The 27,901-nt window shown below is 64.7% G+C and overlaps 1 protein-coding gene across 13 annotated transcripts in view; it reads right to left on the bottom strand.

Moving 5' to 3' along the window:
- Positions 1–6,270: 6,270 nt before the first annotated feature.
- Positions 6,271–27,901, bottom strand: part of KDM4B (lysine demethylase 4B) — a 131,936-nt gene continuing 110,305 nt past the window's right edge. For 8 of the 13 annotated variants that reach the window (XM_042977866.1, XM_042977871.1, XM_042977864.1 and 5 more), the window contains 11 exons: positions 20,472–20,923; positions 20,087–20,207; positions 17,916–18,094; positions 15,656–15,878; positions 14,324–14,400; positions 14,010–14,065; positions 13,718–13,826; positions 9,367–9,807; positions 8,909–9,028; positions 8,292–8,384; positions 6,271–7,276 (listed from right to left, as the gene is read on the bottom strand). In XM_042977866.1, the coding sequence (XP_042833800.1) occupies positions 7,100–7,276; positions 8,292–8,384; positions 8,909–9,028; positions 9,367–9,807; positions 13,718–13,826; positions 14,010–14,065; positions 14,324–14,400; positions 15,656–15,878; positions 17,916–18,094; positions 20,087–20,207; positions 20,472–20,923 (2,048 nt within the window). In that variant the 3' untranslated portion in view covers positions 6,271–7,099. Of the gene's footprint in view, positions 7,277–8,291; positions 8,385–8,908; positions 9,029–9,366; positions 9,808–13,717; positions 13,827–14,009; positions 14,066–14,323; positions 14,401–15,655; positions 15,879–17,915; positions 18,095–20,086; positions 20,208–20,471; positions 20,924–27,901 lie in introns of those variants that run through there. The other 5 variants (XM_042977862.1, XM_042977865.1, XM_042977860.1 and 2 more) reach the window with 4 other exon arrangements.

Raw genomic sequence — 27,901 nt, 5'->3', positions numbered from 1 at the left:
AATGAGAGGAGAGTCGCCCTGGGTGTGGCCCCCGACCCAGGGCTCGGCGAGTGACGCTGAGCTGGACGGATACAGCGTGGAGAGAGATTGAGCATCAGATCAACCCTCTCGGTGATGGGAACGGTCACTGGGGACTTTTTGAAATCACACGTTTCAAGACAGTTCTGACAAAAAGCTTTTTCATCGTGTGAAAGGATGCTCGGCCTGACTCATCGGGAGGGGAAGGGACGTGGAGGCATGGTCAGATGCCACTTTTCACCTATCCCGTCGACAAAGACCACGGCCGGGGCACAGCTTCCGTCGGGAGGGCTGGGAGGTGGCGTTCTCCCACATCACACGGCGGGGCGCATGGGTCTGAGGGGGTCACCTGGCTGAAGGAATTAAAAGTAATTTCACAGATGCTTCCAGCCAGCGATCCCCCACCCCGCTCTTTTTTTTTTTTTTTATAATGTTTATTATTTTTGAGAGACAGAGAGACAGAGACAAGCAGGGAAGGGGCAGAGAGAGAGGGAGACGCAGAATCGGAAGCAGGCTCTGGGCTCTGAGCCATCAGCACAGAGCCTGATGCGGGGCTCGAACTCACGGACCGCGAGATCGTGACCTGAGCTGAAGTCGGACGCCCAACCGGCTGAGCCACCCAGGCACCCCAAATGTTTAATTTAGAGAGAGAGAGAGACAGAGAGAGTATGAGTGGGGGAGGGGCAGAGAGAGAGGGAGACGCAGAATCGGAAGCAGGCTCTGGGCTCTGAGCCGTCAACACAGAGCCCAATGCGGGGCTCGAACTCCCGAACCCTGAGATCATGACCTGAGCCGTGACCTGACCCGAAGTCAGACGCCCAACCGACTGAGCCACCCAGGTGCCCCCCCCACCCCCCACCCCCCGCTCTTTTTAAAGGAATGCATTCAAGAGAGGAGACACGCAAACGTGGCCTGGCTGTAGCATGGTCCCTAACTGGGAAAAACTGGAAACAATCGTAGTGTCCAACCACAGGGGACTGATTTATTGAAATCACAGTCCACCCCTGTAAGGGAGTATTGCTTGTCACCGAAGAACAGGGGAATTCTGTGTCTGAGACTGTGGACCCCCCTCCAGCCAGGCATTCGCTCCCCTGCTCCACCCGCAGGGCCCCTTTTCAGGGTCAGCGGGGACCTCCAAGGTGCTAACCCCCAACAACTCTTCTCTGCTTCCGCCTGCTCCTCTCCTTCATCCCCAGCCGGGAACAGCGCAGTCCCCGCCTCCTTGGTCCCAGGCTCCCGCCCCCGCCCCCACAGTCCGTCCTCCCGGCAGCGGCCACCAGAGGGTGCCCGTGAGCACCTGAGTCAGGTCCCGCCCATAGCCCTCCAGGGCTCCCACCTCCCTGGGGTAGAAGCCCAAGGCCTGGGGCGCCTGGGTGGCTCCGTCAGTTGGGCTTCCAACTCTCGATTTTGGCTCAGGTCATGATCTCACGGTTCGTGAGTTCGAGCCTTGCGTTGGGGTCTGTGCTGATGGCTCGGAGCCCGCTTGGGATTCCCTCTCTCCTCCTCTCTGCCCCTCCCCTGCTTGTGCTCGCTCTCTCTCTCTCTCTCTCTCTCTCTCAAAAATAAACAAATAAAAAAAATTTTTTTTTAATTTACGCATGTGTTCAACCCTCCGTATTTACACAAAATAGCTCCAGGATGGCTAGGCCGTGGGGACACGGCTTTTTCTAGCTAGAGTGTCCTAGTGTCACGAGGTAATTTTGGTTTGGGCCTCGCCGTATCCAGTCAAAACACTCGTTTCAAAGCCCCATTTGTAGCCCAGCTGGCTTCCTGTGGTTTTCCATTTGGGGATTCCCACCGCCTCCTGCGTGATCCTTTTCATCAGCTACCATTTGTGTGACATCGGACGGTGACAGGAGAGTCACAGCTCTTCTGAAGGGCGTGCCCGGAGAGGTCGCCCCTCACCCGGCTAGTCTCTCCCTTCCCTCGTCTCTTGAGACCCTTTCTCCATGGCCCCTGGAGGGAACCAGCCCCCGAGGCTGTCTGGAGCCCATCCACCCGCACCGGGACTCAAAGATCCGGCCGCCAGGCCCTGGGGCCAGCGTGGTGCTGCAAAGGGGACCGAGACCCTGTCCTTACACGCATGGGGCCCACAGTCAAGTAGGGGGACAGTCATGAGACCAGGCAGGGGTCACTCGGTCTGTGGGGGGGAAAGGACGCTGGAACGGCTTGACCGGGGCCCCCCAGATGCATGCCCACGCCCCACTTTCCGGTGCCTCTGACCTCATTTGGAAAAAGTGTCCTCGCAGATGCGGTTAAGGGTCTTGAGACGAGGACAGCATCGTGGGTTATGCAGGTGGGCCCTGAAGCCCAGGCTGACGGTCACAGGCCGATGCGATTTGGGGACAACAGAGCCGAAGTGTCCAGGGGCCAGTAGGGGCCACTGAGACGGGCCGGTGCCACAGAAATTACTTTCAAATACACTACATCCCACGCACACCTTGGGTGCTGTGTTTCTTTGTTTATTATTATTTTTTATTTTTTAAAGATTATTTTGAGAGAGCGCGCGCGCGGGGGTGCAAGGGCAGGATGAGAGGGAGAGGGAGACTTCCCGAGCAGGTTCCACGTCGTCAGCACAGAAGCCTGACGCGGGGCTTGAACCCACAAACCGTGAGATCATGGCCGGAGCGGAAGTGACGCCCTGAGCGGAGGGGCCTTCGGTCAAAGTCTCTCTTTCCACTTCCGGAGGGGGTGGGGTGCGAATGGTGCAGGCGGCCTAACTGGGAGCCTTTGAGAGACAAGACGGGCCTGGGGCCCGAGGGCTGGCCCCACGGGAGAACCAGGGGACATGCAGGCACAGCGGGGGCGTGGGGACTGCGGCCTCCGGCTCACCCGAGGTCTCCGTAAGGGGCCCGATACCGAGCGCGTCTGTCTTTGCAGGCAGGGTGAGCTCGGCCCCTGGAGGGCAAAAGCCACCATAGGTAACAACTAACCGGATGGGCGTGGCCGTGTGCCAATAAAACTTTATATACAAAAGACAAAAGCGGAAGGCCAGATTTGGCTCGAGGGCCATGGGTGGCTGAGGCCCGTCCCAGGACTATATACTCACACGCCGGGCACCTGTCCCCAGTCTTTCTGATACGCTGTCCCTTGAGGGCTCAGATCCTTTTTTTTTTTTTTTAACATTTGTATTTTTTGAGAGACAGACCCGGAGCGGGGGAGGGCACAGAGAGAGGAGACGCAGAATTGGAAGCAGGCTGTCGGCACAGAGCCCTATGCAGGGCTTGAACCCACAGACGTGAGATCATGACCTGAGCGGAAGTCGGATGCTCAACCAACCGAGCCACCCAGGCGCCCCAAGAGGGCTCAGATCCCTGAAACGTCACCTCCCAGACATCTGCTCTGAGAGGTCGCTGTGGCCACCAGCCGACCCTCTGTATTTGTGCCCCCCCCCCCCCCCCCCCCCCGCGTTCCTGAGCCCTAAACCCCAGAGAAGCAGCAACTGTCTTTCCCTTCTCCTCGGGCTTCTCTCCGGGGCCCGGCCCAGCACCCGGGGCCCGGGCACCAGGCACCCCCACCGGCTGGGCACGGCCGCTCACCTGAGGGGTGCAAACGGCGGGCCCTCTGCAGCCAGACCGCCTGGGTCCGCGGCCCCCTCCTCGGGGCTGAGGACAGACAGAGGCCCCTGGAACAGGTGGGGAGACGGAGTCCTGGCTGGGGGCAGGGGCTCCCCGAAAAGGAGGATCCGAGAAGTGGGGTGAAGGTGGCGGTGGCAGGTGATTTTATCAAAGGAACTCGCTGTCCAGGACGCCACCACCTCGCGAGGACCCCCTTTGCCAGGGAGGAAAAACCGAGCACCCCGTTTGGGGTCCCCCACGTCGCTGGCGGTTCGTCCCCAGCCCTGCACCAGCTCCTGGGGAGGGGGGTCCAGTCCCAGGTCCCCGTCTCGAGTGTCCCGTAAACATGTCACCTGCACGCCGGTCTCTCCCAAGGGCCCCCCTCCCCGCTCCCAGGCCCGTGTGTCCAGCTCCCCGTAAGTCCAAGCTGCTCTCCCTGCCCCTGGCCTGCCTCACCCCAGCCTGTGGCCAAACCACCTTCCAGATGCTCAGCGAGTCCCGTCAGCCCCGGTCCGCAGGCTCCTGCCCTCATCCACCCCCGCAGCCCGGCCTCCGCAGAGCGGCCACCAGAGGGCGCCCATGAGCACCAGAGTCAGGTCCCGCCTCCTCTGCCCACAGCCCTCTAGGGTCCCACCTCCCTGGGGTCAAAGCCCAGGTCCTCCGGAGGCCCACAAGGCTGTGCACGACCTGCCCCGTCCCCTCCCTGTCCTCCCGTCCCGCCCCACCCCACCTCGCTCACTCTGCCCCAGCCACACAGGCCCCCTCACCGCTCCTCCCATATGCCAGGCCAGGTCCTGCCCCGGGGCCTTTGCACGGACCATGCCCTCTGGCACTCTATCCTCCTTCAAGACTCCCTTTCCCCTGCTCTTTCTACCTCACCGGGTGAGCCGTACTTACCGGCTGCCCCGCCCAGTCCTGTTGGCTCCACCAAGGCGGGGGTCCGACCTGCTGCCTTGGTGCCACCCCGCCCCCCCAGGACCTGTTGGATTCGTGGCACATTCACAAAGCCTGGGGGCCCAGCCTCCTGCCAGGCCTGGGAGACCCCACAGCGTGGCATCCTCCTTGGCTCAGACGTCACTGGAACCGGGTCGTGATCACGAGGGCAGTGGGAGAAGGTGGCCACTGGCCCCAGACAAACAAGGGGTCAAAGACAGAATTTTTTTGTTTTTTAAACCTTTCTTTAACTTTATTTATTTTTGAGAGAGAGCGTGAGTGGGACAAGGGCAGAGAGAGAGGGAGACCGAATCCGACGCAGGCTCCAGGCTTCGCGCTGTCGGCACAGAGCCCCAGCGCGGGGCTCGGTCTCATGAACTGTGAGATCATGACCTGAGCTGAGATCGACACTGACTGAGCCACCCAGGCGCCCCCAGAGTTGTCCTTGGGGGGGGGGGGGGAGCCTGCTGCCTCAGCCACCGCTGCCACCAGCCTGCCTGTGAGTGGAGCCCGACAGACTCTAGGAAGGGGTGTGGGGGGACGCAAGCCGCGGCCAGACGTCGGCCGGGAAGAACCACCCTCCACCAGGAAGCCCGGAGCGGGAACGAGGGGCCAGGCCGCCCCCCCACCCTCCTGGGGGCCCGCCCCCCACCCCGAAATGAAGACACCGCCAGCCAGGGAGCTCTGTTTCGCAGTGCTCACGAGCCTTTAATTCATTATGAACCTAGAGGCAGGGGAAATTAGGCAAAAATACAGCGCATCCTTAATCTTGGGTGGGAGCAAAATCAGGGCGGGTGGCTTTGTTTTTCGTTTTTGTACATAGACACGGGTATACGTTGGTGGGGAAATGTGCGTTTCCCCTTCGCGGAGCCGCGGCCTGTCTGCACGTCGCCCCAGACCCAGACCCAGACCCAGACCCAGACCCAGAGAGACCCCGCCTGGGTCTGGCCCACCCCTCCGCCCGAGGGCCAGCCCCCTTCCTCCCGTTCCCTTTACAATATAAATAGCATTTTCAAACTACATATGAACACAGTGCCGGCGCCCCGCGGGGCTGCCGCATGCAGAGGGGGACCCCCACATCCGGCGGGCTCCCCGCGGCACCTCCCGCCCCCGCCCCCTCCAGGGCACCTGCCCCCCGCCCCCACCAACGAAACGCAAGGTTCTCGGCTCATTTACATCTTTTCTGTTCTCCTTATATAGTTCTTTCTGGCCTGGCAACCAGCAGAACACTCTTTTTAATTTTTTTTTTTTTTTTTTTTTTTTTTACACGAGCAGATTCTGCCGGCAATCCCTGGGCAGGACGGCAGGGGCCGCCGCGGTGGGCGAGGCTCCCGGGGGCAGGTGGGCGGGGGCCCAAAGCCCCTCACAAGCACGCCTCGGAAACCCCGGTTCCTCCGTGCTGACATCAGCGTCCCCCAGACGCACAGACCCACGTCTCCCAAGCAAGACGCGGACGCCATTGGCCCCTCGGGGTCCAAGGCAGGCACCCCTGCGCCGGTGGGGCGGCGGCCAGGGCCTGGGGCCACGGGGTGGGGGTGGGGGTGGGGGTGGGGGTGGGGGTGGGGGTGGGAGGAGAGCTGGCTGGTTTCACATCCTCCCTCCCCAGACAGCCACGGATGTCACCCACGCTTGTCGGTGAACAGACGCCCGGCCACGCACACGGCCGGGAGGGGGACGCTCTGGGGACACGGAGCCTTTTGCAAACAGCGGAGGCCCCCGGCCGGCAGTGCAGTCACGAGGGGAAGAAGCAGGAGAGGGAACAAACCAGGAGAGAGCGTGTTTATTTCGTGAAGGCGCGCGTGGACCGGAAGGGGGCTCTGTGACCCCTGCAGCTGGTGGTCGCCCCCAGAGGGAGCAGGCAGGGCCGGCCGCCCAGACCTTCGCCAAGTCCCGGAGAGAGGAGGGACGGGCCGACGCCCGTCACCCTGTCACCGGCACCCTGCCTGGCCTCCCAGGTGCCACCGGGCCTCCCCGCATGCGGGGCACCTCCCTGCCGCTGGTGCGCAGACAAGCGAGGTTTTAAAACAATGACCAACAAACCAACAAGCCAACAAAAAACCCGAGATGCTTTTATCTCCCTCAGCGTATCTTGGTTCTGGAAAAAAAAGAACGTTTGTGTTTTGTTTTGTTTCGTGTTTAAAGCCACAAATCTAGAAAACAACTTTGGGGATTTTTTTTCCTTTTCTTTGTTTTCCTTTTTTTCCTCGTGTTTTTTTAAACAACAGGTATTTCTAGAAAGAGCCTCACAAAGGTCACGTATGTACAGAAGTCACAACCTCCAAGGCTGCTCAGGAGGCAGGCAAAGCAGTAGCACCTTTTCGAGAAGAGCTTACATGGTTTACGAATCTGAGTCGTGGGGGTGGCGCGAGTCCCCGGCCGGCCCCCCCAGAGCCCGCGTGGCCCTGCTCCCTGAGTCCGGGGGCCGCGTGCCGGCGTCCTGCTGGCTCCTGTCGCCGCAGAGCGGGGGCGGCCGCGCAGAGGTAGCCTCTCGGGGGCCGGGGAGGCGAGGACAGGAATTCACAGCAAGCAAACGCCAGGGCCGGCCGCCGCCTGCCTTGCTGGGCCGAGGGGTCGCCGGGCGGCCGGCTGTCCTAGAAGGGGGCCCCGGGCCGGCACTGCGCCCGCAAGAGGCTCTCCATGAACGCTAGGTAGTCCGGGTTCCGTCCTGAGTCCTCGGGGGCGCGTGGGGTGCCCACCCGCGGGCGCTTGGCGGCCTTCACCTCCTCTCCCGAGAAGGTGTTCTCCTGAGGTGCCCCCGTGCTGAGCGACTGCGGGAGACCAGACGGCACGGGGGTTAGCGTGGCAGCGGGGCGCCCCCAAATCCGTCTGTGGGAGCCTGACCCCTACGGTGACGGTATCGGGAGGAGGCCGTGTGAATGGGATCGGGGCCCATAAACAAAGAGGCCCACGGGAGCTCTCCCTCTCCCTCCTGCCACCAGAAGGGAGGCGTCTGTGACCTGGAGGCCGCTGTCCCCAGCCACCAAATCTGAGCCCACACGTTGGCCTCAGGACCGTGACAGACGACGTCTGTGGTTGAAAATCCCAAGATGCCTCGTCACAGCAGCCCCTCGGGGGGCTCCGTGCGGGCACCCGGCTGAAGCACATGCCCGCGGCCTCCAGGCACGGTCCCTCAACCGGTGACCTTCTGGGAGTGACACCGGTCGCCAGGGACGGCTGCCCAGCGTTCCTGCCTCTGCGTGAGCCCCCGATCCCGTGTGCGAGCCATCCAGGCCCCCCTAGTCACGGGCCCCAGGGGAGCGGGCGCCCAGAGCCTGGGCTGTCCTCCCAGAGGGTGGCTGGGTGGCCGGGCTCCGTCTGGGCCCCCTGTGCTTCCCGGAGGGATCCTGGGGTCAGGTCGGCCGTCAGACCCACGCCAGCTCTTACTTTGAGCTCATTCACCGATGGCCACAGCCCCCGGCTCGTCAAAACCTTGCCTTGGCATTAAAGACGGGAGAAACACAAATGCAAAGGGCCCAGGAGAAAAAGCCCTGTCACCATCCCTCGCCTCTGGGACTCATTGTTCCCTTTGAAAAGGGATGAGCTTTGGAGCAGCTCTGAGCTCAGGTTTTGTGTTCAGGCGGCCTGTGGCCGCTGGCCGCTGCGCACCGAGCACAATGGCTGCCCCCCCCCCCCCCCCCACGCAGATTCGCCTCCTCCTGGCTGGGCTGTTCCAGCCCTGCGACTAAGGACGAGGGGGAGGTCAAGGCCATTTGGACAGGCTGCTTCCACAAGGACCACTAACGGCTTCTGGGGGCCGCGTCCCCACCCTGTTCTGCCACTTACCAGCCGCGACCGGACCCTCTTGGGGAGCTCCTCGTCCAGGGTGAAGATGTCCCCGCGCTTCACCATCAGCTGGGACCCGTCCTCGAACTCCACCTGCAAAGGGAGGCGGTTCTCAGCGGCGTCCCGCTGGCCAGCCCTGCCCTGGTGGCCTCCCCGCCCCCACTCATCAAGTAGGAGCACCCAGAGAGGGAGGGGCGAGGGGTGTGCCACGGAGAGATCCAGGGGCTGGCGGACGCGAGAGAAAGCAAAACAGCCAAGGATGAGCGGCCGTCGACTTTGGTGGCTGGCACATGGGTGATCTTCTTCTAAGATTTCAAGCTGCTGAATAACTTCCCTTCCACAATCACGGAAAGAAACTCACAACCACCGCGATTAAAAAAAAATGCGGGGCGTGGGACTGTATGCTACAAAATGCTTGAAACAGTAAATTTTACGTCTGTATGGCGTACCAGACATGCGGAGTCAGAAAGACAACTTGGGGGGAAAATATCGGACAAGCGGAGACCCCTCCCCGCTTAAAGGCCTAAGAAACCCTGAGCGTTTATGTCCCCAGCGGGAGCTGGCCACGGCCCATCCGTGGCTCCGTCCCTGCCCCGGCGAAGCAGGGGCCGGCTCACCTGATAGACGTGGCTCGTCACAGAGGAAATGAACCTGGCCTTGTACATGTTGCCATCCGCCCACCGAAGCTCCACAAACTCCCCCTCGGGTGGGGGTCCCAGCCGGACACAGTCCCTACTCTGCAAGGGAGGAAGGGGGCGGCAAGTGGGGCTTCAGCGCCTCCCACGCCTCCCACTGTCATCTGCCCGGGCCCTCGAGTGTGTGCACAGGAGGGGAGTGGCGTTCCGGGCCTGAACTCTCCCAGCAAGCGCGTGAGCACAGGCGGCCGACTCTGGAACTGACTGCTTCCCGCTCAGCGTCTGCACAACCCGGGGAGCCCTCCTGCGGTGGTGGGGCCAGGGGAGCACCGCGGGGGCCGAGCCGGCTTCCCGAGGACAGCCCCGCCCCCCCCCCCCCCCGAAGCGCTCCCCCTTCCCCCCTCCCCCCTCCCCGGCTTCCCGAGGACAGCCCCGCTCACGGTAATGCTCTCCGGGTAGAGGTTGTCGCTGTAGGACCCGTCGTCGAAGTTGACTTCGTAGAAGGTCTGCGTGCTGGTGCCGATGACCCGGCAGCGGTAATAGAGCCCGTTGCGGTTCTTGGTGATGACCATCTGGCCCAAGGACACGGCCCTCAGGAACTGGACCTGGGGGCGGCGGGGACAGGGCCTTGTCGGCGCGCAGGCGGCCGGCCGGGGGCGGGGGCGGGGGCGGGAGGGGGCGGGCGGGGCACTCACGGTGTGGCCCCCTGACTTGTGCTTGAAGCAGGTGATGGAGACAACGTAGGGCCAGTCGTCAGGCTCCATGAGGACCCCGGCGGCGTGGGCGCAGGTCACGTGGAAGGAGGTGGAACAGTGCTCACAGGAACACTGGATGCAGGCTCCTGATACCTTCCTCATCCGCTTCCGGCAGTACACGCACTTCTGGGGGGACACAGGCCGAGGACAGGGGGCTAGGAGGCCCTTTCCGGGACCCCCGGGGCTGTCTCCCGGGAGCGACCCACCCCCCCCCCCCAGCCCCAGGGCAGGAACTCAGCAGCCCCCGGGGGCTGGCGTTTGTTGGGGGAAGCACTGTGGGAAAAGCCCGCAGAACTCTGCGTGGCCAGGGGTCTTGGCCGTGGCGGGTGGAGCCCCCCCCAGACCCAGCCAGTGGCTCTTCCTCCAGAAGCACTTGCGGATCCTCCCCCCCCCACTGTCTCTGCACAGCTGCCTGGGACACACGCACGCGCACGTCCCTCGGCCGGAGCAGGAGCGAGGCGCCCACCCCCGCCGCCCCGCGGACGGACCCCGGACACACGACGCGCAGGGAGGGAAGCAGACACGAGAGGCCACGCGGGATACGAGGCCACGCGAGTGGAACGTCCACAACAGGCTCATCCACGGACGGGAAGGGGGCTCGTGGGGGCCGGGGGCCGGGTGGGTTGACAGCTGATGGGGACGGGTTTCTTTCTGGGGAGGTGGAATGTTCTGGAACCAGATCATGGTGATGATTGCCTCAATCCGTGAACGTACTAAAAGTCGCTCAACTGTACTTTAAAATGGGGACTTTTACCTTAATTTTGAATATAAGGCACTGTGGAGCCGCCCCCTCCTCCTCCCGGAGGCTCTTCCCCAGGAGGGTCCGCCCCGCAGGCCGGCCCTGCCCCCTCCCCACCCCCGAGGGCGGCCACTGTGAGCATTTCCTACACTTACTAAGTGGGCCTTTATCGCTCTGTAAACCGTGTTCAAAGGCCAGATAAGCCGCGCAGCACAGGGCACAGCAGGAGCACGCCCACCGCCGATCGATGGCAATGAGATCTCATTATTAAACTGTCAATACCTAATCCCGCCAGCCCGCGGGGCCGGCGCACAACCACAGGGGGGGCGCGTTAACAACCCTCCAGGACTGGGCCTCCTCCGCAGGGGTGGAAGGCGCAGGGAGCCAGGCCCCCACCTGCCGGCGGAGGCCCAGGAGGACCCAACAGCTGGGCTGGCACAGCACAACCCGTTTCAGCCCGTGGGTGGCGGGGCCCTCATCCCGAGCTCCCGCGTCGCAGAGAATGCAGGCCAGGCCCCCACCGCACTATCTGTCGGAGCCTCCGGTGCTGGGCGTCTGGGTCTCCCTGGGTGGAGGCTGTACGGAGGGGGTGCAGGGAGGGCGGACATCGTGCACAGCGGTGGTCTGGGGCAGCCGGGGTCACCGACGGGCGTGACGCTGGCCGTGGAGGCTGCTCTTGCCTGCAGACGCCCCCCATCGCCCCGTACCAAGTCCCCTGTGCTCAACCTGCCCCTCACGCCCACCCGCCAACCTGCTCTGGCAAAGGCCCACCCTCCCTCCGGCACCAGCACCGCCAGACGTCAGCGCCTCCCCTCAAAGCAGGGGCGACGAGAGGGCAGAGCCGGCTCAAACCGCCCGCCCCCCACCAGCCACGCCTGTACCACCCCCGTAGCTGATCACAAGCTGACTCGCTTGGAGTCTCCACCGGACCGCGAAGTCCCTCCAGGTCCCATCCCAGCCTGGTGACGGGGGTGAGCATGGGCGCAAACCTGGCGAGCCCGGGAGGGGGTCTGGGCTCAGGCCCCCGTAGGCATGGGGCCCGCCCCCACGAGCCAGGACAGCCCCAGTGCCCGGGGCCAGAGGCCAGGTAGTCATAGGGACAGACAGATGGACAGATGACCAGGCGTGACCATCCCCGAGCCCGCGGCCAGCACGTGGCCCTGGGAAGGCGGGCGGGTGGCCGGACAAGCAGGAGTTAGCTGCCGGCTTCCTCACGAGGCTCCATTAGGCAGTACAAGTGAGCCTCATGTAGAAGGATTTTTAATTCATCGTTACAAGTACTGGTAATGAAGAGGCTGCAAGCTGGAAATGTCAGATGATCCATAAAGCGTCTGGGAGGGAGGATCTATCACGGGCGCCAAGCACGGCACCGTCACGTCCCCTGAATAATGAAGCCTTTTACGCCCGCCTTCCCGGAGGAGCCCCCTGCGGCCACCCGGCCCTTTCCTGATCACCTGTCTGGACTCGGGTGGGGGCAGTGCTGGCTCCGTGACCAAGGCCCCCGCCCTCCCACACGGGTTCCCTCCTGCTGCCCCGTCAACCCGGCCGGGTGGCCCCACAGGACCCCCCGGCAGGCCCAGAGCCCACTTCCTCTGCCTTCTGCCCGCCTGCAGCCCGGGGGTGGGCCACACGGGTCCCCGGCGAAGCCGCCCGCGAACTCACGGCCACGACGAGCCTGACGGCGGGAGCTTACGCACAGTCAGGCCCCGTGAACGCTCACCACACAGGAGGCCACGGGCGGCCCAGCCGACGGAGGGGAAAGCTGAGGTACAGAGAGGTCAGCGACCTGTCTAGTCACAGGGCTGGCCGGTGGCCTGCTCATCGTCCCGCTCCGTCCGCTGCCCCACAGGCTCCCCCAGGGGCGACCGTCCTCATCGGTGCGCAGAGGAGGCGTGAGCCCCTCGAGGCCACAGTCCACCGGAGGACAGTGGAGGATGGCGATGGAAAGCGCGACGCGCGTCAAGAGGGGCCTAGTTACGGGATTCCTGCAACTCGGTAGCAAAACAGCAGTCCGATTCAAAAATGAGCAAAGGACCCGAATAGGTATTTTTCCAGAGCGGACGTCCGGATGGCCAACAGGTACGTGCAAAGGCGCTCCACGTCACTCATCGTCAGGGAAACGCAAATCAAAACCACGAGATCCCAGCTCACGCCTGTTCCAACGGCTCCTACCGAATGGGTGAGTGTAAGCGCGCAGGCGGAGGGAAGGGAGCCCTCGTGCGCTGCTGGTGGGAACGCAAACCGGGGCAGCTGCCGTGGAAGACAGTATGGAGGCTCCTCAAACAATGAGAAGTAGGGGATGCTGGGGGGCTCAGTCTCTTAAGCGTCTGACTTCGGCTCAGGTCAGGATCTCACGGTTCGTGAGTTCGAGCCCCGCCTCGGGCTCTGTGCCGACAGCTCGGAGCGTGGAACCCGCTTCAGAGTCTGTCTCCCTCCTTCTCTGCCCCTCCCACACGCTCTCTCAAAAATAAGTAAACATTGAAAAAAATATAACTAAGAAAAAAATTTTTTTTCATTAAAAATAGAACCGCCAGGGGTGCCTGGCCGGCTCAGTCAGTAGGGCATCTGACTCCCTGCGTGGGGTTGTTGTGTTTGACCCCCACGCTGGGTGTAGACATTACTTAAAACATTAAAAAAAAAAAAAATACAGCCACCATACGATCCCGTAAATTCCACTACAGGGGTATTTACCCAAGAGCACTGAACACGTGATTTCAGAGGGGTATCTGCACCCCCGTATTCAGGGCCATGGCCGTGACCCAGAAACAGCCCAGGTGCCCGTTAATGGAGGATGCACTGCGGGGATGGGACGTAGCCACAGAGAGAGGCAAACCCTGCCATCTGCAGCCACACAGACAGACCTGGAGAACACTGTGCTCGGTGACAGAAAGCGGACACAGGACACGTCCTGCGTGACCCCACTCGCAAACTCTGACAGGCGGACAGCAGAGCGGTGGTGGCCGGGGTAGGGGAGGGGGGTCGTGTACGTTCGGTGCGCGAAGCTCAGTCCTGCAGGACAAGGGAGCCGCCCGCACCGCCAGACCGTGCACTGGACAGTCTGTCAGGGGCGCAGAGCCCGAGGGAAGTAATCGGAGGAGACGGGGGCAGGCTGTGCGGCGCCCCCTTGTGCGGGACGGCAAGCACAGGGCTGCTAGATTGTGCAGAGACCGCGTCTCTGCACACAGACCGCAGAAGCCAGGGGCCTGCTGCGCCTTTAAGAGCAAACAGGTTTGGCCAAACTGCAATGGGGCGTCTGCGCCCCCTGCGCCCACAGGGCCAGGACCCCAGGGGACGTACCAGCTTCCACCGCTGCTCGGGGATGGCGCTGATGTCCACAGGGTGGCGCTCCATCACGTTCAGGAAGCGCACTTCGGGGACCGCGATGGCACAGATCACGTGGATCCACCTGGTTGCGGGGAGGCTGGCGTCAGGGCGCACAGGCGATCCGCCCCTGCTGGCACGACCACCGCCCACCCATGCGCCCCGCGTGGCCGCCGGCCGGTCGGGGCTTACAGGATCTTCAGGGGCAGTCTGGGCGCGCTGGGTCCTCCCGGCCCCCCACCCCCAGGGGGAGCCCCCGGCCACCCACCTGCGGTCGGTGGTCATCTGCAGGGCTCCGCCCCGGAGGTTACAAAGGCAGCACTCCTGCGGGAACCAGACAGCCCGGTGGTGAGGTGGTGAGGGGGCAGGGCCACCACCTCGCCGCCCTGGGGCCGGTCCCACCCCTGCCCGCAGTCCTGATGTTTCCGACTGACTAGGCCGCCCAAGGTCACCCTGGGGATCAGGCCGGGGCCGGGTCCCCAACTGACTAGGCCGCCCAAGGTCACCCTGGGGATCAGGCCGGGCCGGGTCCCACAGGCCTCGCGGCTTTCAGAGCACCACCCAGCCGCGGGGGTGAGTTACCGCAGTCCAGGCGTGGGCCGTGCACCGGGAACACGTCCAGCCCTCGTTGACCAGCTCAGGGCGGATGCCGTAGCAACCTGCAAACAAGCGAGGGTGGGGGGACCGCTGAGCCGGGCGGCATCTGTCGCCAGGACGCCCGCTGCAGCTGATGGGGCCTTCTGGAATTCGGCAGCGGCATTTAGGGCAATTGCTCTCCCCACCCTCCCTCCTGAAACCAGGCCACTGCGCACAGCGGGACGGTCTAGAAATGGCTTGTTTGAAACAAGTAGGGGAAAGGAGAGCGAGGTCCCCTGCTGGGGCTGCTCAGCCGAGAGCGGCCCTCGCTGTCTCCAGTCTCCAGTCACATCTAAAAGGCCCAGGCTCTGCAGGCCAGGGGAGGCTGGGAAGCCTGAAAAGTGACCAAGCAGTTGTACGCCACGCAAAGTGGGCCTCGTGGATGCCAGAGTCCAGACGGCAGAGCGGGGCGGGCCGGGCCCTGTGTTCAGGCAAAATCACTACTCAGGAAGCAGAAGTTGGGAGGCTCTGGGTTACCCAGATGGTTCGCTTAGGACCTTGGCCCTGGTTTAGAAACGGGCAGGCGGCGGGGGCGGGGGGGGGCGGTGGAGTCAAGAGGTCACGCCCCAGAGCGAGGGCTCTTCTGCCCTACCCCCGGGGTCGCCATCCGGCAGTACCAGGGGACCTCAGCCACCAGGCCACAGAACTGTAGTGTTCTGCTGTGTCCCCACAGAGGCTCTGAGGGACAGCAAAGTATTCCTCCTGGAGGAAGAGGGGGCCCCACCTCCCTCCAGTGCCTGGTCTCGGGGGTTATGCTGGGCCTTCCGCCTCCCAGGCTTGTCCCGGAAGCTAGACTCAGGCCCCTCCAGAGGGCGGGCTCAGCCTGGGCCTATGCTCCTAGCAGGAGACAAAACGAGCTCTGGGCAGGACTCCGCAGGGCAGGCCCTGAAATGAAACAGCTCTGGAAAAGCTTCCTTCCCTTGCCGGGAGCTCGGGCTCGCGTTTGCTGCCCCTAACACCGGAGAAAGGGGCACACACCCATTTTCTTGTCTCGGGCTGAGTCGGGCCCTCGGGGTTCGGGAGGGGGGCCGGTCACCGACGGCAGGGACAGATCAGATCCCCTGGACCATCTGTAGATCTCAGGCCTCGGTGGAACCGTCCGAACTGGCCAGGGGGGAGGCCGCCCTGTGACGCCAGGTCGTGCGGAAGGCCCAAGACGGCAGCCCAGAGAAGGGGGCCCGCTGGCTCCGCAGACCTAACCGGGTGGGGGTGGGGGGGCCCAAGCCACAGGTGCCACAGCTGTCCTCCCACGGGCCGGCATCCGGGCCCAGGACTCACTGGCATGAACCTGCAGGCAGCACTTGGCGCAGGCGATCAGCAGGCTGGTCCCGTCGTCGCCGATGTAGGAGTTGGCGGGAAGGGGCTCCGTGTTCTCACCGCCGGACGTGAAGCACATCTCGGGGATCAACGGCCGTGTCTTCTGGCCACTTTTGGAAGGGGGAGCCACCGAGGGACCCTCCCCGAGAGAGGCCTGGGGAGCCTCCTTCTCGGTCTGTAGGGACTGCAGGAATAGGTCGCCGCCTTCAGCGGGGAGCCCACAGGGGGCAGCACACCGGGCCGGGCGCCGTGGCCCTCCCCGACTCTGCCCCGTGCCCCCGCCTCTCGTGGCCTCGTCCGCCAGACACCCCGCGGGCTGCTTCTCACTGTCCCCCGGAGGCTGCCCTGCACCCCCCCCCCCCAGCCCTCGACCCTGAGGCAAGAGCCCTCAAGAGATCCTCCTCAAACACAGTGAGTCCCTGTCCTGCCCCCACAGAAAACCCTCCCAAGTCAGGGTCATAAGACACTGTCCTGCCACCCTCACTCCCCACCCCAGCTGCCCCTCGACTCCTCTACTCTAACCACGCCAGCCCCCGGGCTCTGCCTCCAACACCACCCTGCCCCAGGGCCTTTGCGAGCGCCATTCCTGCTGCCAGGAACCTTCAGATTTCTGCTCACTTACGCTTGGGAGCCTAGCCCACCCGCAAGACCGGCGGCCTCCAGCCCTTCACGCCCGCTCTGTCTGTCCACATGGCCCTGTGACTGAACCTCTGTGAGGTGTTCCCCCTACTTCTGACATATGTCCCGTAAAGGCTGTAGCCCAGATCCCGTCCCATGAACAGACTGTTACGAAAACACCCTGTCTGTGGCACCCCGGCCCGGCAGCCCCCAGCCGGTCTCAGGAGTAGCAGGACTCTGCACTGCTCCTGACCTGGGAGGGAGGAGCCCCGCTGGAGGCCCCGTGCCTGGCACAGGCTTTCCTCACCCTCGTGAGACAAGCTAGCCCCGGCCCCCATCTACAAGGGCTCTGACCGGAACCGTGGGCGCAATGAACGATAGCTACTGGACTGCAGAGTCCCCAGCGCCCCGACAACCAGCGGCGTTAAGAGGGACGCGCCTGGAGAAGTTGTCTATGTCAAGTTCTGCAAACACTGAATCTGTGTAGAAACAGCGCCCCGGGCAGCGCTGGGCCGCAGGGCCCTTAAGACAAGTGCGCTGCCCTGGGCCCGGGGCCCAGAGCTCGGGTAGCCCGGCTGACTCAAGGGAAGCGATGGGTGCCAGGCCAGGAGCCAGGGACCCAAAGTCAACTCGGCCCGGGTCCCACCCTCCAGGGACTCCCAGTCCAGGGGCCGATGAACACAGAGAGTGGGAGCGAGGGCGGGTGAGCCTGGGGTGCGGGGTGCCCGGGGACAGCAGGTGCAGGAGGGCTTAGGAAAGAGAAAGCAGCTCAGCAGACTCAGGGATGAACAGAAACCTGTCTGGCAAGGCAGGGGGCCGGGTAGGTGGGCGGGTGGGAGAGACCTCGGGGGTCAGCTGTGCGCACGGCAGGGGACAGATGTCACAGCAGAGGAAGGCCGTGCGCGCCCCGTGCAGAGGCTGGTGGAGCTTCCGGCCAGGGAGCCCGTGGCTAGAGTGGCCTCCAGAACGTGTGCCACGGCCTCAGGCAGGGCTCCTGCCAGGGCTGTCGAGGGAGGAAAGAGCTGGAAGGCAGGTCAGGGTGTGGGGGAGGGGCCACGGGGAGAAACAGCGGTGAAGCAGCAAACAGGGCAGGGCCTGGTGGCCGATGGCTGGGAAATACAGGACAGAGCGGGGCCCGGCCAGGAGTGAGTGTAGGACAGGAGCGTCGGGCTCAGTGGAGACCGCCTGGGGCTCCTCACAGCCCTGCTGGGTGACACGGGGTGTCCTGCCTCTCGGCCTCTCGGCTCAGAGGCCTGACCGGTCAGGGCCCGGCTCCGTGCCGCCCCTGGCCCCTGAGGGACAGCTGAGGCCGGCCACCTGCTGATGGCCACCCGCACGCCCCCCTGCCAGGCCCCGCTCCCTCCACCGGCTGCCCCGTTTTTGTGCCGTCGATCAGTCACTCTCTGGTAAAGCTCAGAGGCCGGGCTCCCCCCTTCTCCCCGCAGCCTTTCCAAGGGCTTCACGCGGCCCCAAATGCCGACAGCTTCTGCCGCTCCCTCGGCGGCTGTCCCGCACCCCCCTGGGCCGCCCGCCGGGCAGCTCCAAACTGCTCCCACAGCCAGCGGCCCCTTGGTCTCCACCACCCTCCCCGGAGCTCCCTCACCTGGGTGTAAGGGTAGAAGAGAGTGCAGATGGCACAGTAGGGCTCGGTCAGGGCGGCCGCCGCGTTGAACTTCCTCTCGGCCTGGAAACCGGCAGCCTTGTTCTTCCACTGCAGGGAGAGCAAAGACCTCAAGGCCTCGGGGCCACTCATGTCCTCCTCCCCGGAGAAAGGGAAGGCTTCTAGAGGAAAACAGGAGGGCGGGAGGGGACGGAGAGAAACCTGGGCATGGCTGGAGGCCCAGAGGAACCCGTCCCCACCCTGCGGGCACTTCGCTGCGGGGAGCCCCGGGGGTGACCGGCCCCCACTTCCGCGGCCTTGGCGGGTCTGGCGCGGACTCCCCGAGCTCAGCCGCGCCGAGAGAGGCACGCGGGGGGGACCGAGGAAGAGCGGCGTCACTCCCCCGCTCCGGTGACCCCGTGCCACTACCAAGACGGAGGCTGCAAACAGCCGTCCCTCCCACCTCGCCTGTCACCTGTCACGCCTGCTCTGCTCTCCCTAGCAGCCAGCCACGCCCCAATCCCCCCCGCCCCACGGCCCACTGCCTCACTTCCTGAGGACCCAGGGCTGAGCCCCCCGATGCTCCACAGGAGCCCTCCCCGAGAAGCGGGTGCTCAATCCCCAGGCCCCAAACCTCACAGCAGCTGGGCCGGCAAGGCATGGTGGGAAGAGAACGCAGACAGGAGCCTGGAGGCCTGGGCCTCGAGCCTCAATGAGAGTGAGGAGGAGGTCAGCGCAGACCCCCAAGATGCACTTGTGGGTCTCCTACGGCCCGGGGCGGGGGGTGGGGGGGCTGGACCTGACTCACGGGCCAAGACTGCTCTGCCTGGGGACACGGAGACCCCAAGCAGGCCCAGGCACCCCGCCGGTGACGAGAGCTGCTGGCCTCCTTCTGTCGCCAAAGAGCCCAGGCCCAGACGGTCTCACAAGAAAGCGCCAGAAGGGCTGGTGGGGGAGGCCTTGGAGGCACTTTCTGGAAAGGTGACTCTACAGTCTTTCGGACAGTAAGGCCATGTCTGGCCCCCCTGTGAGCTTCCCTTGCCCTTGGGGGCCCTGGCCCTGCGGTCCCAGGCGCTTCCAGAGCCCCTCCTCCCCCCGGCCCTCAGATCAGATGGGGAAACGGAAGGAGCCGCCCAGACGACTGGGCACAAATTCCACATAAAAAAAGGCCGACGCTGAGGATGAAAACCTGGCTTAGCGGGATTTCTGCCGGAGGCCTCAACCCTGGCTCTTGGCTCTTGGCTCCCCAGGTTTGTTCCAATCTCCCTACAGTGGCCTGGCCACAGGACAGGTCATGGTGCGACTCTGGGGACACCTGCCCCCCCCCGCTCCCCCCACCCCGACGTCGGCGTGGCACTGCTCCTACGGGCACAGCCCTAACCCTAACAGCAGAGTCATTTCTCAACCCCCGACACGGGGGGGTGCGGCCGACGCGGGGCCAAGTCCCGCTTGCTCGCTTGCTGGCCTGCTCTGCAAATGTTCCAGAGGCCTAACCCGTACCAGGCATCCGAGCAGACCCTGAGCCCTGAGCCCCTGAGAGGGAGAGGCACGGTCCTTGCCCACCTGGGGGCTGCACAGGCCACGGGAGCGGGGGCAGGGGCGGGGACAGCCCCCCCAGGCCTGGGGGAAGGAGCCTCTGGCAGGAACAGCACCTGCTCGGCTCTCACGAGAGCAGGTGCGCGGCTCAGTAAAACCACAGGCAAAACGCGCCACATCAGCAGTAACCCAGCCTCGGCATTCCCAGCACCCGCCACGGGCTCAGCACCACGGGCACGCTCCGTAGGCACTGGCTCCGTGCGCCTTCCCGGCAGAATGCCCCACGGGGCCGGCAGCCCTCAGTTTACAGATGGGGAGACTGAGTTATAGAAACGTTAAGTGTGGGCTGTGGTTGGAGCCCCAGGACCTGCGCCCTGCCCCTCCTAGGCCGCGTTGTGCGTTTCAGGCCCTGGCCCCGGCACAAAGCGCGCACCCCAAGGTGGGAAACAGCGAACGGGGGTGGCGGCAAGGCCTTGGGGTGGTCAGGCCGGACTGTGGGGAGCGAGGAGCGGGGGCTACTCAGTCCAACATTCCGTGCAGGGGTGGGGGTCTGGGGGCCCGACCTCGGTCGGTGGTGGGGCAGGCAGCGGAGGGAGGCCAGGGCACGGGCCACCGGGGGAACAGGCGTCCTCGCTCACCCTCGTCACTCGAGGCCTCCTGCTTGACCACGGTCAGCGGGGAGCGGGTGGGTGGCTTGCCCAGGGGGTGGCGTCTGCTTTTCTTGATTTCCATCTTCAATTTGGAAAACGTGGACGGTGCCTGAAACGCAGAACAAGAAGCATCTGGGGAGGGCATGGCTCTGACACCCAGAGCAGAGCCCGGCCTCCCAGGGCAGAGGGGACGGCCTGGCTTCCGCAGCAGGCCGGAGTCCCCAGCCGTGGGATCAAGGCCCCAGGAAGGGCTGGCCGGGAGCTACCGTGGTTCCTCTGGGATGCACCGGGGGGGCTGGTTCAGGCGAGCAGGGCCGTGGTGGGAGCACCGGGCAGGTGAGAGCCCCAGGGACCTCCGCGGACACCCTCCTACCTGCACCTCGCCGGCTCTGCTATCCTCCTCGGGACCCGTCAGCTCCATGGGGGCCGCCTGTTCCTTCCAGGTGGGGCCCCTCTGGGCAAAGTGCTCAAAGGCCTGCTGGCAGGACACGCGGCCCTTGTCACACAGCGTGCTGGGCCGCGGCATCACATACAGCATGGGGATGATGGGGCGTGGCTTCACCTCTGGCTCCTCGCCAGGTGCCTCGGGGGGCACGACGTTGAGAGGCGGTGGGGGGGGGTTCTCCTCGGCTGGCGCGGGGCCCGGGGCCAGCGCTGGGGACTCCAGCAGGGGTGGCAGCCTGGGTGCCTCCTCGGCGGGGAACTGGGCGGGTGGGGGCGGCGGCAGCTGGGGCAAGAGGGCGTGGTGGGGGTGCAGGGGACCATAGCTCTTTTTCTTCCTGTCGCTCTTGGCCTTGGCTGGCCGCAGCTTGCCCCTTCCGTCTTCTGTGGGGAAAGAGGAAAAGACAGGTCGGTGCCAAGGCCAGCAGCCACACACCCTCCTGCGAACCCCCCAGAGAAGAGCCACATTGTGGTTCGGACCCCTGCAAAGCGGGGTGGGGGTGGGGGACTGCTCCAAATGTCATCAAGGAGCGGGACGGACGCAAGGCAGTACCCAGGTTTTGTAGATTTCTACACGTAAAGCGTACGTCCTGTGGAATCTGTTTTAAAGCGAAACCTCAAACCCCAAACCGTGAAAAGTGGTCGCTTGGAGCCTGCTGGGCCTGGAGGGCCACCCCCAAGGGCCGGTGCTGGGGGATCTCCGGCAGGTGGCAGGGCGGGAGGCAGGCCAGGGGTGTCTTCAGTGGTGTTTGAACTGGGGGCCAGCACATCAGAGAAAACTGAACGGATGAGCGAATGTCTGGTGGAATCACGGTCCCCAAAGATGCCCGCGTCCTGCGAATGTGGAGCCTGACGTGGCGGGAGACTGCGGAGGGGTTAACGATCGTAGGACAGGAGAAGGTCTGGATGGGCCCAGCGTACTAACAGGGATCCTTAGAAGCCCAGGATCTTTCCCAGCTGTGGCCGGAGGCAGAGGGACCCGCGGAAGAAGGGTCAAAGACACCCTGGCCCGCTGGCTTTGATGATGGAGGAGGGGCCCCAAGCCAAGGATGCGGTGCCTCCAGAAACGGGGAGAGGCAGGGAACAAACACACTCTCCCCCGGAGACCCGGGCAGGGGCCAGCTCTGCCTCGTTTCAGCCCCGTGCGACCCGGGCCAGCTGCTGCCCTCCTGGCGCCAGAACGTACGTGTGAGTCTGAGGTCACAGTCGTGGAAGCCACAGGGAACTCTGTAGGTCGTGACCCCCGTGAGGCCCGCCGTGCTCAGGACGAGGCATCGGGGACCCCTGCCCTCAAGGACTTAAGCAGTCTGGTGGCCCACTGGAGCACGGAGCCCACAGCACACTGAGCCCTGGAACCCCCGGGCCTTGCCTGCCCCAATGGAGAATGGGCACACTCGCTCAGGCCCTCGTCTGCATGTCCCAGGTCCCCAGGGGCAAGACGTCACATGAGCAGTGACGGCAGAGGCTGCCTGGCCTGCCTAGGCCCGAGGGCCTCCTGGGGAACCCGGGAGGAGCTGGTCGCCCTGCTGAGGGTAACTACGGTCTGGGTCTCCCTGAACCGGCCCCGGGGAAAATAAGGATACGCCGGGGGCCAGGGCTCCCTCCCTCTCCAAGAAAGCAGCCACCAAGGTGAAGCACCTGCGTTCTGGTTTGCAACAGGGCCCCGTTTCACCTCTTGCCGCAGAAACCCATCCACGTGACCTTGAAAGAGGTGAGGCTCCCAAGGGGAGGGTATTTCACGTCACCCTTGACCTGTGCCGACCCAGGAAGCCGGCAAGCATGGGCGTCCCATCCTGCAGACAGCCAGCCCCAACTGCTGGGACGGAGCCAAACTGCCGACTCGCCCCCCCACCAACACCCCACGGCCTCTGGGAGCAGTGGAGGCTCCAGGCCAGGCCCCCTCCCCTCTCCTCCCCTCTGCTCCCCATCTGCAGGCCACAGTCCTGCCCTGGATGCAGGGATGGCCCAAGGCCTGAGCACTCCGAGGGCCTCCGTGGGACTCCTCCCCCTCCCCGTGCCACCGCCCCCCCTGCAGGAGCCCGACTGTTCCCGAGGCCCTCCTCCTGCCTGCGCCTCATGAATAGTTATCTGGCTGAGGAAAGCACATAATAGACGTTCTCTGCTCTGCAGACAAAACCATTTCTCCCCTACAGACGTGGGGCTTGGATGGCTATGAAAGGTCGCCCGTGGAGGGGGGAGAGAAGCGTCTGGGGTGGAGGCTGGGGGGGGGGGTGGGAAACGTGGAGGTGCAGGGAGAGGAGGTGGAGAGACAGTGTGGGAGGGAAGAGGCTCAAGGTGGGGAAGAGGCTCAAGGTGGGGAAGAGACGTCGGGGGGCGGGGGAGAGGCGTGGGGGGCAAGCCACGTGGCTGGAGGGGGGGGAGCCCGAGCAGGGAGAGACGTGGGAAAGCCGTGGCAGGGGTGGGGAGACGCAGAGGAGGGGACGTGCCGGGGGCAGGGACACACTTGGCGGGAGAGACGTGGGGGGGGGGGGTGACCCAGGGCCCCAGGGGCGAGCGGCGAGGCAGGTCGGGGCTGCACCGGCCCTGCTGCTTCTGCTGATCTACAGAAAGGGCGACGAGGCTGTCCTCCTTGTGGAAGACGCGCTTTCTGATAAACGGCTCTGTTCTCTAAGGAAGCGCGACACTCCCACCCTGACGGTGCAAACCTACCGAACGGAAACCCAGCCGAGCTCTCCCCAGCCGGAGGACAGTGGGACCCACTTGCTGTCTCTTTACTATCAAGCAAGAGGCCCTTACTGTCCAAGAAGAACACGCCGGGCATCTTCCCATCTTGCAGGCTCTAGGAAACTGAGGGGGGACACACCCAGGGGACCGTTAGGGGACGAGCCAGTGGCCAGGAAGGACACGTGGGTGCTCAGGGCTCTGTCCTTGCCGGGGGGACCCTGTCAAGCCCCTCACCTGCCTGGGCCTGAGGGAACCCTGACACGGAGCAGGGGACAGTCACAGGGGCGGGGCTGAGGGTCCCGGCCAGGGATCTCCCCCGCATGTGAGCCCGTCCCCTCCCTCGAGAATGGCAGGGACCGCCCCCCACCACCACCCCAAGCTGAGGACGTCCCAGCACCTCACGTGCCACGGTAAGTCACAGCCAAGAACCCCCCACCTTCACATATGAAAGGCCTGCCTGGTTGGGGAGCTCACGGCTGGGGCACCGAAGTTCCCCAAGCGGAGCGCGCGAGAGTTCCCGGCGGGTCTGGGCCCCTAAGCTCAGCAGCGCTGCCCGCTGCCCGAGCCCCTGGGCTGTGAAGCCCTGAGAGGCCAGGCCCCGGGGTCTAGAGCCAGCCTGGCCCTCAGGGTGGGGTCCCTCGGGGCACGCTGTACCCGGGAGGAGGGACAGTTCGATGGTGGGACGGGCGCTGCCCCCGCTGTGAGAAGGCACAGCGGCCATACTAACTAGCCACAGGCGGGGCGAGCTCCCCTGAGATGACCATGACCCTCCAGGAGGAGGGAGCCCCTGATGGCCCAGCCAACCGGGGCGGACACGGGCTGCCTTCCTACCTCGCTCGCGCTCGGGACCGGGGGTCCAGGCCCCACAGGGCGAGGCTCTTCCTGCACCGCCTGTCCCGGCCCCTCCCAGCCCTGAGGAGGCTTCCTCCCGGGGACACTGAATCCCGCCCGTCCTGCGTGAGCAGGGCCCCCTCCTCTCCTGCCCTCCGCCTCCCCCAGGACGCGGTGTGTGAGTGACAGCGTTCACTGTTCTCCCTCTGCAAACCCAAAGCAAAATCCCCACTGCTGGCGAACAGCACGATCCCCAGCACTTACAGCTCATGGGGACATTAAGCTTGGATATTAAAGGAAGTCTGGAAAGCACTTTAAGATCTTCCACTCTTCCGACGACGTGCGTTTGCCATCACCCCCGACTGTGAGCACTTGCTTATTCAACGCGTTCAGAGTTTTCTGCTCCAAGGGCTCGGGGGACGTCTCACAGGACGCCTCTGACTGAGGCACAGGGCTCTCGGCCATGGCGGCCACGTCCAGCACCCCAGAGGGGCGGCTTCCTCTCCAAAGCGGCCACCCCCTACCAGATCCTCCCTCCTCCCGGCCCTGGCAGGGAGCACGGATGGTGCATCTGGAACTGGGGGGGGGGGGGAAGGTGAGCAAACACCACCCCCCTTCCTGGGGTCCGTGCATCCCGGGAAGCTGATGGGGTCCCAGGGAAGGAGTGGGGAAGAGGCAGCAGACGCTGGAAGGAGGCTGCACGGCCCTTCGACGTGGCCCACGGTTGGGCTAGGGATTCCACGAGTTACCCCCAGAGGACCCCAGAGCCCCTGCTTTAGGCAGCAGCCGTCTCAGAACAGGAAAGCCAGGGAAGAGCCGGAGACTCAAGGGGAAAGCGGACTTGACGGGGCATCTCTTGGCATCTCAAGACCGAGGGAGGCCAAGGCCCCAGGTGTCACCGGGATGGGACTGGGCAGGAGCGGCCCAGAGCCAGTGAGACCCCAGGCGGTGGGATTGGGTGGGATACAGTTGTCTTCACGTGATCCCAGGTTAGGACAAAGATCTGTCTGAAATTAACTAAATGAAGAAGACAGTCCTTATTCCCTCGCTAAGCATTTGGGTAAACCGTCTCAAGTCGCAGGTGCGTGAGTACATCTGTCCCCCTCCCCCAAAGCCCCCCATCCAGCCTCAGGCCAACGGCCCCTTGCGTCTGCTCCGGAGGGAGGAGACAGACCAGCGGACGCGGAGGCAGCTTTGACTCTTCCCAGGAGGCCCCACTGGAACCCTGGTCTCCCCTGACCCTCTGAACTGCTCGGCCAAGGAGCCCCCCATCCAGCCCCAGCTGGACCCGGGAAAGCCACCTCCACTCAGGCAAAAAGCCACTTCAAGCTAAAACCCAGTTCCTTACCACCAAACCCCACAGGCAGCTCGTCCCCACGCACTGGCATCTGGCAGGGTGTCTCTCGTTCAACCCCCGAGGGCCCTGCCGGTGAGTGAGGACCCAGGCACACCAAGGGGGGGACAGCCGGAGGCAGAACAAGGGCGGGCCCAGGGTCCCGAATCCCCGCCTCTGTCTCCTCCCACCCGCGTGCTCTGCCCAGAACCCAGCCCGCCCCAGGGTGCAACCCTGGGAGGACGCCCACACCGCCTGCCCAGGCCCAGACTGCAGAGCACGGCCCGCCCGGCTGGGGACAGACCACTGACTGCTCCGGCCCTTGCCAACCCCGCCAGGGACACCCCACCCAGTCTCCCAACTCCTCGGGCGGAACCCCAAACCAGCCGTATTCCTGGCTCCCCTCTCACTCTCCCTGCAGACCCACGGCCTCCAGGGTCAGATGCGAACCCCAGAGCCCACGTCTGAGAAATCTTCATCTGCCCAACACGGCTCAGCCTCCGGCCACTGGCCACCTCTCATGGGACGGGTACTCAGTCACGAGCGTTTGTTCGGTCGCCGCGCACGCGTGACGGGGGTGCAGGGCCTAGAGGACCCCGTGCTGGTGATACCCATGTACCCCGGGGGGCCCACCGGCAGGGAGCCCCTTGGGGCAGCCAGGTGCTCTGTTTCCCCGCTGGTTTCAGCCTTGCTTTCTTCCCGTTATGGGCCAAACCGGCTCCCGCGTTCCCGCTGTGAGGTCCTAGCCCTGGCTGGCCCCGGAACGTCAGAACGCGGCCTTGCTTGGAACGGTCGCTGGTGTGTCAGGGCGGGCCCTGATCCCACACCACCAGTCTCCTCCCAGAGGGGGAGGTGTGGACAGAGACGTGCCCACAGAGACCCAGACGGGGAGAAGGGCAGGAGGACCAGAAGGCGGCGGCCACCGGCCACGGGGCGGGGCCCGGAACAGACTCTCCCTCACAGCCTCAGAAGGAGCCGGCTCTGCCCACACCCCGAACTCGGACTTCTGGCTTGCGGGGTGCTTCGTTCCGGCAGCGTCGGCGGGCTCACGTTCTCCGTGGACAACGCGCCATCCGGCTTGGCGTGTTCTCCGAACTTGAATTAAACGGGACGCAGTGTGTGACACCCGAGCGACGTCTGAGAGTTGCTCCTGGGGCCGGGAGCGGTGGCCTTCCCTTCTGCCACCTGCACGGCCGAGGGGGGTGTCCTCGCTCCCGTCCCGTCCGATCGGGCAGCCTGACCTCTGCCGGCCCCTCTCCCTCCGTCTGTACTTGGGGGGCACCCGGAAACCCTGCGGGGACCCTGAAGGGGCCGCGAGAGCCTGCGTGGCGTTTGGAGGAAACCGTGTCGTCGCATCGGGGAGCTCTCCGGACGCACGTCGCTGCGGTCACGTGGAGGTTCTTCTGGTTTTTTAAACAGTCTCTGACTTTTCGGAAAAGGCCTCGTATTTGCCGCCAGGTTTCCTCCAAGGAGCCAACGCGAGGTGGCTGCTGTCATCCCGAGCAGCGTCTTCTCGAGAATCACCTCTCTCCCGCTCGCCCAAAGCCTGGCCAGCCCTGCGGCTCAGCCGCCGACCCGCTTCCGTGCAGGCGACCGTGCCCACACCGGCAGCGGCGAAGTCGTCCTCCTCTAGTCGGGACGCCTGTCCTCGCCCCGCCCCGCCCTTCTGGGCCGCCTAGACCCCCCGCGCTTGACCGTGAACCTCGAAAGCTGTGCCAGGCTGTCTGAGATGCTCCTGCAGGGCCTCACCGGACAAACTCCGGTCACACAGGTGCTCTCCAACCGGAGCCCTGACCACCAGCCTGTGTGCACGCGGGGGGCGCGGGGCTGCCGTGGCCTGTCTGCCGAGCAGCCCCTCGTCCAGGCCCCAGGCTGCGCCCCGGGGCAGCCCCCTTGGATGTCACGTCATCTCTGACACGAGCCACGCGCCATCCCGGCGAGCGTGCGAGACGGGCCGAACGGCCAGCCACCAGGAGGGACACCGCATGTCCGAGGTGTGCCCCCCACCCAACCCAGGGGGGTCCGCCATCCAGCCCGGCCCGGCCCTTCCTTCGTACCCGGGGAGCACCTGCGACGGGCGCACAGGTGGGCAGCGAAAGCCGTCAGCGGGCGAACGAAAATGGCCACAAAGCAGCAGCACTGACGACAGCAGGGCGGGGGACCTTTAAAGCGCTCACATGTCACCACTCCACGCCAAAAGGGCCTCGGACGGTGTACGGGGCACGTTTCCGGGACCCCTCCCCAGCACAGCCCCGGGTGCACCCTCACGTCGGAAGCCAGCTGGCCGGGCGAGGGTCCGAACCTGCTGCACACAGGCACGCGTGTCTGGCCGCAAACGGCAAGCTGCCCTCTGACTTGAGGGACAGAGAACACGTCCGTTATGGGCCGAGCGCCCGTGTCTCCTCGGCTGGTGCCCAGGGATGGCATCCGGAGGTGCTGGGGTGATGAGGCCGGGCCCTCGCAAATCGAACTGAGGCTGGAGAGCCCCCCTGAGTGTACGTTTCTGTGAGACC

This window comes from Panthera tigris, chromosome A2, assembly GCF_018350195.1.
Source record: "Panthera tigris isolate Pti1 chromosome A2, P.tigris_Pti1_mat1.1, whole genome shotgun sequence".
Taxonomy (NCBI): domain Eukaryota; kingdom Metazoa; phylum Chordata; class Mammalia; order Carnivora; family Felidae; genus Panthera; species Panthera tigris.
The sequence above is the reverse complement of the archived record's forward strand: the minus strand, read 5'-3'. Positions and strand labels throughout refer to the sequence as shown.